This window comes from Apodemus sylvaticus, chromosome 5, assembly GCF_947179515.1.
Source record: "Apodemus sylvaticus chromosome 5, mApoSyl1.1, whole genome shotgun sequence".
NCBI lineage: Eukaryota > Metazoa > Chordata > Mammalia > Rodentia > Muridae > Apodemus > Apodemus sylvaticus.
The window spans coordinates 117484065-117498956 of NC_067476.1; the positions used below are offsets into that span (position 1 = coordinate 117484065).

Genomic DNA, 14892 nt, shown 5'->3' on the forward strand with positions numbered 1-14892 from the left:
CCTTTTTCCTTTTTTACTGCTACAGAGGTGGGAACAGGTAAGTTGAGACAGTCTTCTGAAAGTCCTCGGAGACTGTGGAAGTCCAGGAATCTTGGAGGCATAGCAGAGTCATTTGGCAAATGCACCAGCCTGGCCACAGCAAGTATAATGAGCTCTTACAGAGAGTACAGTGAGCTGTGGTGTGTTCAGAAGCCCTTATAGCTTTAGTATTAACCTTGTGCACGTGGCACATGGCATGGATTTCACCAAGTTTTGGTACAAAAAGTGGAGAATGAACACTCAAGAGAATAAACACAGAAGAAATTTTTTTAAACAAAGTAGTATTTTCAACTGCTTTCACAAATGCTTTTATGTGAAAATATTCATATGAAAAAGCAATACGCCACAGTTTCACTTGGTCATCACTACCTTAGGTTTTGACACAAATGGAACCTGACAATGGCAGTACATAGGCTCAGGGTTATATACAATTCTGTGATCAGGGAATCTGTTATACAGGCAATGTAGTACTTGAAATGATGCACTGATTTCTCAATTTCAATTGCTACACATCTATTTGAGAGCACAGAATACACAGGTAATGGAAAATAAATATGCTGGGCTAAACAATCATAACTATTACACAAAATAAACACACCATTTTATAATGTATTGACTCACAAATGAACAGTGTCTTTAGTATAAAAATTGCATTTCTATAAAGCTGTCCAAAAACAAATAAAATTAAACCACATTAGAAATGAGTCAATGCCACAGGTGAACATTACAGTCTACAACAATACTTTAGAAAATATGCCTCTGAGGTCCACATGCTAGGCTGAAGATGTCCCAGGTTTCTCAGTTGAATTGCCTGCTTTGGGTAGCTGCTCAAAGAACTGACCCAACAGGTTTCATCAGACTTTACCTTGGCTTCTGTCAGACAAGCTAAAATTTCACAAGGACCAGATCAATGAGATAAAGAGACACAACACTGGGAGAGTTCTTGTTGGCACAAAGATTTACACAAATACTTTCCAAACAGTTGATAGAGTTGACAGGCTAGTCAATCACACATAAACAATACTGGCAGGAATAACAGTGGGACACTAAGAGGAAGAACACAGGAAACCTGTATACATCAGCAAAAGCACCATTCTCTCCTCCTTTCTCTCACTTCATGCTTAGGATTTTAATGCTGAAATATCTTTCACCCCTTTCAATCCTTTAAATCTTCCCTTTGACCTCCATTGTTTCCCAACGCACAAAAAGTCACATAATAGATATTCCCTTAACTAGTATTTTAATCTCCTCCCCAAAAGATATTACAAGGTACACTTATTGAAGCTTACATATACTCAAACCACATGGCAATATCTTAATTATCAGCCAGGGGTTGACCCTAAAAAGTGAGAGTGTAGCTCTTCAGCTGTCCAAAGCTGATCTGTGTCAAGCTTGTTTGCCTTCCACTGAACTAGTTACTATAGAGACAGGTACAGATCCTATGTACAGGATGAGACTGCAGTGACTGTCATGCAGCACAATGGCCTGTGCAGTGAATGAGCCATCTCTTCCATGTTCCATGATTAGCCTTCAAAACAAAACAATAACAACAACAAAAGAGTGAACTGCCTATGCATTGCTTCCATGAGATTCTAAGCAAGCCAGTGTGGTCAAGCATGGTTAAGGAGGTGAAACGTTAAGAAAAAAAGATCAAATGAGGTAATGGAATTTTCAGATATTCCAATGAAGAACGAGGCAGCTTTCTCTAACTACCTGTCCACAAAGCACTATACACCCTCATTCCACAATTGCTATCTGATTCACCTAGTTTTAACATACAGAAAATAGCAGTCTACAATTAAACAGCAGGTATGGTGATGGAGGGGAAGCATGGTTAGTTTTTGTTTTATAAAATCTTGTTTCCATGCACTTAACTTCTGAATTAAATTTATTATGTACACAAAAAATGTAGTAGTTATTGTTTATCTAATCTTAAGTTGATTTTTTCTTTCATTTTATATGAACATATTGAAAATAAAGTAAAAGGTTTCAAATGGAAAGAAATTAAGTTCGTGGACTACTTATTAGAAACCCAATTTTGGCCAGGATGTTAAAAACAGAAAAGCTAGGAAAAAAATAGTTCCTACAAATAAATATCATTTTAGGGATTGGACCCTCTTCCCCATGGCTTTTTCTCCCAGCCTCCAATATCTCTTAAGTATTATTAAGAAAGGAAATATATTATCTCATTATATTATTAGATAGTATTTGTGGTCCATTGGAACCTGGCTTAAAAAGATTTATCAAAGCCAAGGCAGACTGTAATCCTTCAAGCTTTCCCTCTTGTCAAATATCCCATTAAAACCCAGTATGTCAATTTGGAGGAGGGTACTTCACAGAACAGGAATGCACACCATCCCTTTCCCATCACTCTGAAGTCGGATTTACTATTCCTTAACCACCCCATGCATCTGATTACAAGGAAAGGAAGGAAATACACTGGCAGAAGAGAAGGTTCAGCTCAGCTCTAGCAGGAAGATGAATAGGTGCTACAAAACAAAGGATGTATCAGAAGGGCAGGAACATGGAAGAGAAGTAAGGTCTCCAGTTCTGTGATGGCCTCAGCCTTGAACTGACAGTTAACTAAGTTACAAAGATGAAATAAGAACATTTATAAAGAATAGATTGTCACAATAAAATCTTCCTTTGTGCAAGGTTTGTAACAGCCTTATGCAGTACAGGAGGGCAGATTATGAACCTCACTACCAATGACCCTCCTGTTGGCTGCTAATGCAAAGAAAACATTATCTAAGCAGCCAGAGATAAGTAACACTACATATCCCTTTTAAAAATGATGATACATTTTGAATTTCACAAACCTGTATACTGATTTTGACTTAACCCAAGGGGGAATAAGATTGACTTTAGTCATCTTTCATATAGCTAGAATCTAATTTTATAGATTTATTCTCAGACATGAGAGGGTAAGAGAGGAGATGGAGATATTTTTTTAAGGAAGCTGTGTTCCTTGATACTGATATTTGATTGAGCAGGGAGAGATTTATAACCATACAATTCTCTTGAGGATCAAGGGAGACAGAAACAAATCAAATCTTTCACCTCTTGATATTAACTTTCATCAATATTTTTCACCAAAAGCACATCACTAAAACCAAAGCAGACATGCCTTTTCAGATGTTATTAAAGTGGTTCCAGAGAGTTCCTTGAGATGGAAACTAAACACCACAGACCTAAAGTCAGCTTTATAAAACTACCTTATAGTGACAAGACTCAAAGAACTTTGGGTTCAGAAAAACAAAGAATGTGGCTGAAGAAACTGTTGAAGTTATCCTGTAACTACAGGACACAAACAAGATGTTTAAACCTGTCCTGTGAAACTGCTACTACCTTTTGAATTTTCAGAGTACAGCATGTCTTTGAGACACTTGGCAGTCTTAGTCTCATCAGCTGTGGTTACTGATTACCTCAAGCTTTACTTCAAATAAGGGTAATCCATGCAGATCACTGCTGCCTGCTCGTCTCACTACAGAACAGCTGTGAAATGTGGGAGTCTGCATGTGCAAAGTGGAAAAGTCAGAGATTAAAGGTAAGAAACAAAAGACAACAGAGACCAAAAGAGCTTAGATGACTCCCTAGCTCCATTCTAAAGTTGCATCTATACCCAGGTCTCCACGATTTCTAGCCCCAAGACAGTGCTGGGGCGCTTGTGGTACTTGATGTTTCTGACATGACTAAAACACATGTTTAACAATGAAGGCAAAGGCGTTCTGTACTTCAAAGATGCTCTGGGGTGGTTTTGCTCTCACTTTATTAAGCAACAGCCTCATTTCTAAAGGTGCTAATGAGAACTGCAGAGAAGTCCTCTGATTTACTCTTTGGCTTCCAAGCACATCAACTTGTTCTACACAAGTGCCCATAAAGGTCCTAACACACGGAGGCTTACTACCATGTAACCACAGGGTCAGAGATGATCTTTGAGCGAACACTGCTCAATCAGAAAGACAAAACAAAACAAAAACTAAGGATTTGGCTTAAACTGCAGACCAGAGGGAAACAGACTTGTTTTTTTGGCCTATATTTTTAGAAATAGCATAATGTAACCTAAGATCCCTTGTTGGCATTCTGACTCTTGCGCTGCCTCAAGGAGTCTTCCACCACCTCCTGAGTATCAGCTGGATGAGCTTCATCATCCTTCGGGGACACACTGCCCTCCTTCACAACGCATCGCTCATTGGTGTCACTTCTCTCCTCATCCATGATGCCTGCCAAGTTGTCCTCTTCCTCATCATCTTCGGCTTCATCCTCATCTCCAAGGTCCTCTTTCTCTTCCTCATCATCTACAAGACTGTCTTTGTTTTCTTCTTCATTTGAGTCATCCTTTTCTTCCTCTGCATCCTGTAACTGCTCAGCTCCTTGAGCCTCCTGGGGCCTCTGCTCCTGCTCTATGGAGAGAAGAAAGACAGAAAAAGAAAAAAAAAAAAAAAAACCTCTGGATAAACAATGTCAACTTAGTAATTAACTCAAATGGGGAGTTTTCTGCTCTTAAAGTGCTGTCACATGAACAGGTTTTCTAGTTGCAGCTTAGCCTCATCTAAAAATGTCTTATCCCCCTATAGGAGCACCACTGTACAGTAAGGCAAATGGGAATGAGTACAAAGTTTTGTTTTATGGTATATGGTATGTATTTAATGTTGTATAAAATACTACATGACTCAATGGTCATAGCAACTATTTCAGACAAGTTAAGCCAATAAAAGTCACAATCCCCAGGAGTTTGAGCCTAATATCAGGAAGAAAAGGTCTCCTCTTACCACAAAGTTAAATTGATAAAATATGAGTTGGGAATACTAATAGTTACTGAATGAACTTCGTAAACAGTGTCACCTGGGCTGGGCTTGAAACCAGAGAACTCCTGCAGAAGTTTACACTGGCTGCCTTTTTCACTCTAAAATGCTGAAGGTCATACAAGGAAAGTCTTAAAATCTTCAAGAACTAAAGATATAACCTTATCTAAACTCCTGAGAAATTCAACAAATAAAGGATATTGGAGCCAGTTAGGCCTAGATTTGCAGATTTGGCATAGTGACAACTGTCAGAGAAGCTCAACCAATGTCAGTTCCTCTAAGAATCTTTCATTCCATTTCAAGAATAAAAGTTGTTCACAGAAAAAATACGGGGATAAGCCCAAAGAGAAAATGCAATCTTCAATATAAAATATTTTCTAATTTTAAAAAAAGGAAAGTAAATTTTATTCAGTTATATGAAGATCACATCTTTATAGAACTTAGTGCAGGTTACTGGAAGGTTGAAGTGGAAGCTATAGCCAAAATGCTGAGCCACAGAATATATGGTATTTTATGAAACTCTAAAAATTCTACCCATGAGAACTTCTCAGACTTACCACAGCGTTCAGAGGAAGCTCTTGGAAGAGGCACACAGAAGCATTCTGAGATCACCACCAGGATCTGGAGGAAACAAAGTTAATTTTACACAAGTAGAGAAGACAAACTACAAAGACTCCTGAACATCAGATGTGTGTCCCTTTACCAGATTTCTCTAACCAGACACTTAGCAACTAGTCAAAGCTTTCAGAAAAGTATACTTGACTGGTAGACCAATCCAGGGTATAGAATTATTGAGTACTTCAAAAGAAATAACTGGTCATATATAAGAAAATTCTGTAATACTGAGAACTAAATTCTATTTTAACCACAGACTGGCTGGCTTCACTTCTGACCTTGACGTATGAGGAGTAGATGGGAAAGCACTGAAAAAGATGGGATGGGAAGCTGTAGTTGGGGTGTAAATATGATAAATAAATTAATAAATATAACTAATAAAGAATCTAGTCAGGATTAGATATTCAACTGGAGGATAGGAACAAGAAAATGGTCTGTCATCTAACTTGTTAGGTATATTCTTTGTTTTTACCATAGTGATCAAAAGAAGGAGCTTTATGTGAAGTCATAGACAACTTGGTTGTTTTGGTAAATGATTACCAATTCAAGTACACTATTTATTCTTTCTGTGGTCACTGTGTATATTGTTTGCAGCATTAATCTTCAGAATATATAAGAGGACTAGAGAGTGATAATTAATGGATTTCTCATTATATGACACATTATCACTGAAACCAAAGAGCCAATTAACTGCTTAAATGACAGAAAATACTATTTATGTAGTTCTTTTATGGCCACCTTTTAATTTTACATGAAATCCTCTATTTAAAGGACAAGAAAAAAAAAAAAAAGACTGGCAATGTCTTACCAGACCCATGAACAGGCCAAACACCAATGTGGCGATGACGAAAAAAACATAAGAGCACCATGCAGGAATTCCCAGAGTCACTGTGAAATAGTTGTGAAGGTGCTGCAACAAGAAAAGAAATGAAATTTACTTGAAGTACAGGATTCTCTAGATGTAGCTCTAGTCTACAAACTGTCTCTGTGCATATGTGCCCAAAGGTTATACTCTAGTGATTCCTAAAGAACATTTCAAATTTTGTAGCACTGAGAAACAGTAGTTATCAAAAGCATATCTATTTACAATTATCCTTTAGAATTCAGGATCTTGATATAGGTCTGGGCAAATTACTTTGCCAGTTCTTGCTTCCATAGCAAAAGATTTTCTAATACCCTTTATGAAATCATTACCTCTTCCTCAATACTTAATACTAACATGAAATTTATTAAAATATAAAACCCTTGGTTCCTTATCAGTTGTTATGTAAGGCAAAGTGATTGATGCCTTAGAGTATGAACCATTTAAAATTTTCCACACTTTTTCTAATGAAAACAATATGTGAATTACAGATATAAACTGTTCATTTCAAATCAAAGTGTACTTAGAGGTAGACTTCCCAGGTCCATACTTTCTCATGTCAAGTCATATTGCTTGGTAGCACAGAATTAAAAGGCTCCAAAGCCAGACATCAGTAGTTTATAAAAATAATTACTGAATAATCTTCCTAAAACTCAACAAAAACAGATGAAAATGAGTACAAGTTTCTAAATTAATCTCATATTTCTCAAAATCTAAGTCATTTCTATTAATTTTTTAGTTTATGCTAAGAAATTAAATATTTTATTCTTGCCTGTTCTGAAGGCAAGACATGTAAACAAAACAAAAATTTGTTAAATGACCAGAACAATCTGACAATCCAAAGACTCACCATTTAGGAACATCTGGAGCTGATATAGTCTGGCAGCAGAGACCATTATAGTGCTGGTTTTATGGGCATGTACTACACAACATCATGAAAGGATCATGGATGCCAAAGTCTCAGAAAGCTGTAGAGGCCACATAATATGGATTCTCTGCAAAGGAGGCCCTAACAGTCTATTGTATAAAGACATGAACGTGAATGCCAAGTGGCAAGGGAGATCCTGAATTTTTGAAGATGTAAAAAAGAAATGTGATTCATTAGCCAAGAAAGTTGTGGATACCCCAAAAGAGAGATTATGTGTACTCTATGTTTACAGTATTGGAGCACTTTAGAGCCCAAATAATGTCAGCATGAGTGCCAAACCTAGGAACTAGAGTAGCAAGGTATGGTGGTTGCTTATCTGCTGAATCTGTCTCACTTTGATCAAATCATTCCTTACTATGCCACCATTTCAGCACTTATGGAATCTCTTACCATATGCTAAAAATACAAAACTTGGTCTTTTACTTTATAAAATGCTCAGGGTTAGGAGACTTCCCTGAGTCTTAGAAGAGACTTGATAATTTTTGAACAACACTGAACAGTAGTTATGAGGACTTTTAAAGTAGGACTTGTATGCCTCTTGCCATATGGGTACCAAAAGTAGATATAGCTTGACTATGAAAATGTACCCCACAGACACATGTTTGAATACTTGGTATTCACTTGATGGCAGTGTTTTCAGTGGCTATACAACTTTAAGGAAAGAGGCCTCGTTGGGGAAAGTAGGTCACTAAAGTTAGAGGCTGGCCTCAGTTCTGACTTGTTCCTGTAGAGGAATTTTAATCTAGCAACATGGCTACTCTGGCTAGAATAAAGACACGCCCTTAATATACACCATTAATGCAAAACAATGATGTCTAATTGTTTTAATAGAGAATTAAATTCAGAGGCACTTGAAACCAGAGAATAAGAAGGGGCCAGAAGATTAGAATGAATTGACAGAGTCAGTTTCAGGCCAAGCAGAGCAATTCAGTGAGAAGCTGAGAGAAGCCAAATTGAATCATTCAGTCTGGAGAGGAGTTTGAGCCAGAATGACTGAGTTGAACCAGCCAGCTAAAGTTCAGAAAGAACTAGAAAGGGTAAGAATATTCAGCAGAAAGCCTGTGAGATGACAGCTACTTTCAGTGAAAAAAAGTTACATTTACACTTTCCTCCCTCTCTCCTCTTGCCCTCATTATCATACCCTCTCTCCTCTCTTAATATCTTATTAATTAGTTGATAATTTCATATATTTTGAGCATATTCAATACCTCTCTCTCAACATCCTTTATGATCACCCTCACCAAATACTCACCCAACCTATTTTCTTTTACCATTCTTTCTTTAAAATAAAATAAAATAAAATAAAATAAAATAAACACAAAACAAAAACTAAAATTTATTACCCAAATACTTTGCAGGGTGGGACCTGGCCTCTCCCACTGCATGCTGAGATTTTGTCTGGCTTGAGTTTGCACAAGTCCTATACTTGTAGTCATAGCCACTGTCTGTTCATATGTGCAACTGTCCTGTTGTGTCTGGAAAACATTGTTCCTTGTAGTCATATACCACCTCTAACTCTTATACTGTTCAGCCCCCTCTTCCTCAATGATCCCCAAGGAGAGGCATGTTAGATATGCTACATTTAAGACTGAGTATTTTGTAACCTATTCTCTGCACACTAACCAGTTTTGGGTCTCACTGCTAAAAGCGCCTTTGATAAGGGCTGAAAATGTACTAATACTGTTTATAGCAATAAATTATTACAAGTTATTTTAATATTGTGCTTATTTATCAGAACCACAGTAATAGGTTTTCCCCTAGGGCCAATGACCTACCTATCCCTTATAACACTGTCAGGTATGGGCTCCATCTCAAGGAGAAGGTCTTAACACCAATCAGGAAGTGGCTGGTCATTCCTGTAACACTGGTGCTACTACCAAAACAGTCACCTTTGTAGCTCACAAAGTATACAGCTGGGAAAGACTCATCATGAGTCTTTCTCCTCCAGTGGTATGCATAACCCTTTCAGCACTATGAGAGCAAGTAAATAGAATGTAGCTTTTAGGTTAGTTCTCCATGATTCATGATTCAAGTCTGTGGTACCTTCAGCAGCAGGGTATTATCACCAAGTTTTGGAGAATAGCCAAGAGAAATGTCAATAGACTATATGCTGTAGGTCTATGGGATCCCACTGCCAATCACTCAGAGGGAGATAACTGAGGGTTTTCTTTTTTTTTGCATATGGTTCTTCTACTGTATCTATCTTATAGGGTAACTAACTCCCTTTAAATTCTTTTTTCATATGAATATGCATATATTTTAGGACCCTTCTATACTAAAGGCCTTTAGTGTAAGCTCTCCTTCCCTGCAGTCCCTCTTCTACCCTAACCTACTATCTCCTACCCCAATGAATCAATTTCTGTATTCACCTCTGCCTTGTCACTAGCTGGAAAACCTCTACAACCATGGCTGGATTCCTAGCCAACATGCCTACCTTACCCTTCAGTGGAACAGTGAACTGAAGTAAATTCTTCTTCCATGAAGTTGTTTTAAAAAGCAGTTTCTAGCTCTTAATCTTTTAAGAGATATTAATTCAGTCCTGGCTTTAGGTTAAAAAAAAGTATATGGAACAGCTTATGCTTTTCTTGGTGTGCAATTGTCATTACTGATCTTAAGCCTTGAGTTATATCAAGAAGACTGAGGACACCAAAAGCCACTCTGTCTTAGGCCTGACTCATGGATATACTTTTCAACTTGCTTTATGAATACCTGCTGTTTTACCTTACTCATGAAGATATAATTAAGAAACTGTGGATTAATAATGTGTAGCTAGGAAGTGTCAAATATCTTTCCTCCAAAACAAGTGATTAAAACACTCAAGAAATGTCTTAAGTTAATTTTAAACTACAAAAAAATGTTATTTGTCTCTGAATCATTGCATTCTGGGTCCAAGGCGGCTTAGTATTTCAAAGCATTCTCTTATTTTAATAAGTTTTACCTTCAAGTTTCTTGTCTCAATTTATCCTTCAAGGAATCTATTTGAACTTTAAAAAAAAAATCTGTGACTTTCTTAGGTAATTATTAGACTAATAACTAAATTATTACTAAGCACTAAAATTAATGAAGTTTTTTTATAACTACAGACATAAAATTCCATCTGTTTCCTTTGAGTTCAATTAGCTTTAGAAATCCTTATAAAGATTGGAGTTGTGGTATTATGAAGCTATATATGTAGTTTATTTAAGAGATACAGTTTAACTTTAGATTTTTATGTTTCTGTTCCTTTAATTATGTTTCCTTAGGTCAACATACTAATACTTGCTCAATGTTATATGTTTTCATTGCATAAAAGTTTCCTACTCTATTTTATTGAAAATATTTTAAAATGTCTGCTGATCATGAACTTTATTTAATATATATAAATATATTATAAAATATATACTTAATATAATACATAAATAAAACACATAATATAAAACTATATAATTAAAATATATTATATAACAATATAAAATTACTTAAAAATATATAATATATAAGAATACATTATATATAATATATATGGTATGAAGTATTTTACCAATTAGTCTAAGTTAGAGCTAATTTTTGCTACATATACACTTGCATGAAGGGACTAAATGAAAGAAATAAATAAAAGAAATAAGATCATTTCTATCAGTAGTCAGATCAAGACCTCCATGAACAGGTATATTCTTCTGTGCCTAGGAAAGGCCATCCCTTACTCTAGACATCTAGACTGTTGCAGGCAGCACTGCATGGTCTGATTCAAAGCTGCTGTGTCCCAGAAGGATAGAGACTCTGCATCACAGGATGTACACTCTTGAGGAATTCAGGACCAAGCTCGTAATCCTCTCACACATATTTTACAATCCACTTAATACTATTCTTGCATGGAAGCAATCAGTAAGGCCTCACTAGGCCTACGTTTCTTGTCTCCATTTATAGTCTGAATATCTACAAGATGTACTCTAACAGCCTTCTACAGGCTTCAAGAAAGGGACCTTATGGATATACAGCATCTCAATATAACTTGCTAAGAAAATGTGCAGACACTGTGATAAATGGAAGAAAATTATGAGAAAAGAGCTGTCCCCATCTAAATCATAGGGAACACATATGCATGCATGCATGTACAGGAACTGCTATAGATTTTTATCTTAAGTCTGGTATTATTAGCCTTTGATCAAAAAATATATATTTAAAGTACTATGTTGTTTATAACCAGGAAGCAAGCAATTCAAACAAAATATACACTAAATCTATGGCAATAAGCTCTCTTTACAGAGAAGAAAACAAATGGTCAAAGTACATACTAAAAACCAAGAAATAATTCAAATAACTGGCCTAAATAATTGTTGTAACTCTGAAGTGACTACATGTCATTATATAAGCACATACTGTGTTACACTAGTGGGCCCCAATTCTTTTGGTGATTGTAACTACTATACAACTCCGTCACTGTAGTTCAACAATAGTCAAGAAATACCAGATACTAAAATAATAATGGCTGCTCACAGAAAGCTTTGTTTCTAAAACCAGAAAGCCCTTCTCAGGCTACAGTTTTCTGCTTTTAGATACACAGAATAACTTTCATGCCTGCCTAGACAATCTTTGATCTATAAAGAGATTTTGCAAGGGGAAAATGAGATAAAATAGAACCACATCATATAAGCCTTCTTGCTTTTATAAGGACTCATCATTAATCTAATAAAATATGCATCTAACAAAGCTTCCATGAGTCTATCTTCAAATTATTCCTTTCTATAAATACATATTACTATGATGAACAAAACATTAAAGTAGTTTTATGGCTTAAGAATTGTAAAAGTACCTACAATTTTCTTTTTCCCATTGCTTATAAGCTGTATTTCTACTCTTTAAAAATATATATCATCAAATATAATTGTTTAAAAGTACTCACCCATATCTTGCCAGAGATGCTAAAAAGACCAGCCATTCCAGACATCCTATGAAATTAAAAGAAGAATCCTGGTCAGATACAAAGACAAATCCACACAAAGCTTAGGCCAGGGACCTGTAGGTGTGCCTTGCTGAGCCTGTACTTGCTCTCCCCCGCCCCCATTCACTTCAGTTATAGAAAAGGTTAGAATTCCTTGTCATTAACTAGACCACTCTGCTGTAAATACATTCCAAATCTTTGACCCCTTATCCTTTCATCATACAAAAACCAATAACTATGAATAAATTATATATGAAGAAAGGCAACATACCCTGGTGACAAAAGTAAACGCTTAATATTGTTTAGTAACTTTCAGGACATAATTATCATAAATGTTTGTTTCCTTTTCCTTCTTTTTAATCCCACACATCCTTGCTCCACAATCACTGTGAGCTAACAAGCACTCCTCGTATGTCATTGTAAAATCAGAAGGCTTTAGGTGACTGCCACGGACCACTCCAGTCAGATATGGGGGTCCCTGGGACAAGGGTCCTCGAAGGCTAGGTGGGTAAGGATTTGGGTGGTGACAAATTGAAACACAGAGGTAGTTTGAATCTGAGTGTATTTTGCAGCTCTCAAGTAAGGGTTTTTATACATAAAGAAACAAGTATTACAACTCTGAGAAGATGTGTTTAGTGAAACAATCATGGACAGGACAGATAACATCATTGTCATTTGACACAGTAAAGCACAAAAATCATCCAAGGCTAGTGGCATATTTCCAAGAGCCAGTTAATAAACTTTTTATGATCAGTTATTATTTAACATCTAGTTCCTAATTTTTTGTGAATCATCAAGGTGTAAATTTAAATTATTTTAATTCTTTTCATTTAAGGCTTTCTTTAGCATATACCAAAGCCCACTTCTGAGGACACACGTGTAGCCATAGAAATTTTATTGTTGGGAAATTTTTTATCTATCATAATACTATTAATTAGTTTTGCAAATGATTTATGAAGCAAAGCACTGGCTTTCCATGAGATAAGGTCATGGCTAGTGACCCCATCCCAAGCAATGTTTTCTTATCCATATTTCTTACTTAAAATCTTAGCCTAGGCTATCAGGAACATCTCATAAATAAGAAAAGATATAGAAGATAAAATAGATAAATTGCCATGAGAGCTACGGGTCAATATTTTGTTCCAGCCAAGAGTTCCACAAGCAGGTCTAGGAGGCCTCCTCCTCTTGAAGTTTTTGCCTCAGTCTGTGCAACTTGTCACACAGATTCTACTAGGGTTGGTGTGGCAGATTACCACTTTCATCTTCCTATCACCAAATTTGAACCTGGTGTATAACATACCACATTTGTATCAACAGCAAAGGCTACCTGGCCAGTTTATCAACTTGTTTGTTTTGTGGATGACATGATTCCGTCATTATCAATTAGTCTACTTCTCCAGAATCAGTCTCTTTGGCATGAAGACATGCCACACTGACTTTCATCTTTTGAACTAAGCACCTCTTCCCTTCACAATGCCCTTAAGCTTCAGAATGAAATTATCTAAGAAGCAGCACTCTCTTGCAATTGCTTCAGTGGTATGTCTTGAAACCATTTAAATCTGGCTACAGCCTAACAACCATTTGCCAAGGCTATAACAATGTCACTCTGCTGTATTCTATGTCAAAGTTTATCTTTCTTTGCCTCCTGGCATCATGGGACACAAGTAACTACTATTTGTTTTTTAGTATCTTTTATTTAGTTTCTAGAAAATGTTTCACTCTTATTTTTTCTTCTGCCTTACTGGTACTAATTTTTCAATTTTCTTTATTAATTTTAATTACATGCACCTATTGTATATACATGTAAATACACAACTGGGCTACATGTGGTGGCCATAAGAGAACTTGCTTGAATCAGTGCCCTCTTTCTGCCATATGAGTCCCAGGGATCAAACTCAGGTCATTAGGCTTGGTGGCAAGTTATCTTTACCTCTTGTGTCCTTGTCACTTGTCTACTTGCTTTTGATAACTTACTGCTGAGTAGTTAACTTTGAGGAAAGTCATAGATTATTCCCAAGAACACTACTCTTTTACTTCATAGATGTTCCCTTTCATTCTAAGGCTTTAAAAACTATTCAGATCTTCTCTAATCATGTTCATCAATTCTCTAGAGGGAAGTATCTATACACATTCACCTTAACAGCTTTACAAAGTCTATATCTACATCAAGCCTAACAATCTTAACAATCTTTTCTCTTCTTCCTTTTTAATAATTTTTATTAAGTGTTTGAGAATTTCACACAATAAATTTTGACCGTATTCAACCACAACCCTTCCCAGATCCATCCCCACCTCCCTGCTCTCTTGCTTCATGTTTTATATTCTTTTTTTCCTTTTTTTATTTATTCGATATATTTTTATTTACATTTCAAATGATTTCCCCTTTTCTGGCTCCCTACTCCCCAAAAGTCCCATAAGTCCTCTTCCCTCTCCCTATTCCCCCATCCACCCCTTCCCACTTCCCTGTTCTGGTATTCCCTATACTGCTGCACTGAGTCTTTCCACAACCAGGGGCCACTCCTCTGTTCCTCTTGGACATCATTTAATATGTGGATTATGACTTGGATATTCCACATTTCTAGGTTAATATCTGCTTATCACTGAGTGCATACCATGACTGATCTTTTGAGACTGGGTTACCTCACTTAGTGTGATGTTCTCCAGCTTCATCCATTTGTCTAAGAATTTCATGAATTCATTGTTTCTGATGGCTGAATAGTAC

General features: G+C 36.4%; 1 protein-coding gene across 1 annotated transcript in view; it reads right to left on the reverse strand.

Annotated features, from left to right (window-relative positions):
* Positions 1–288: 288 nt before the first annotated feature.
* Positions 289–14892, reverse strand: part of Tmx4 (thioredoxin related transmembrane protein 4) — a 48173-nt gene continuing 33569 nt past the window's right edge. The window contains exons 5-8 of the mRNA XM_052183716.1: positions 12132–12177; positions 6268–6369; positions 5402–5465; positions 289–4442 (exon numbers count right to left, since the gene is read on the reverse strand). Of these exons, the coding sequence (XP_052039676.1) occupies positions 4102–4442; positions 5402–5465; positions 6268–6369; positions 12132–12177 (553 nt within the window). The 3' untranslated portion in view covers positions 289–4101. The remainder of the gene's footprint in view (positions 4443–5401; positions 5466–6267; positions 6370–12131; positions 12178–14892) is intronic.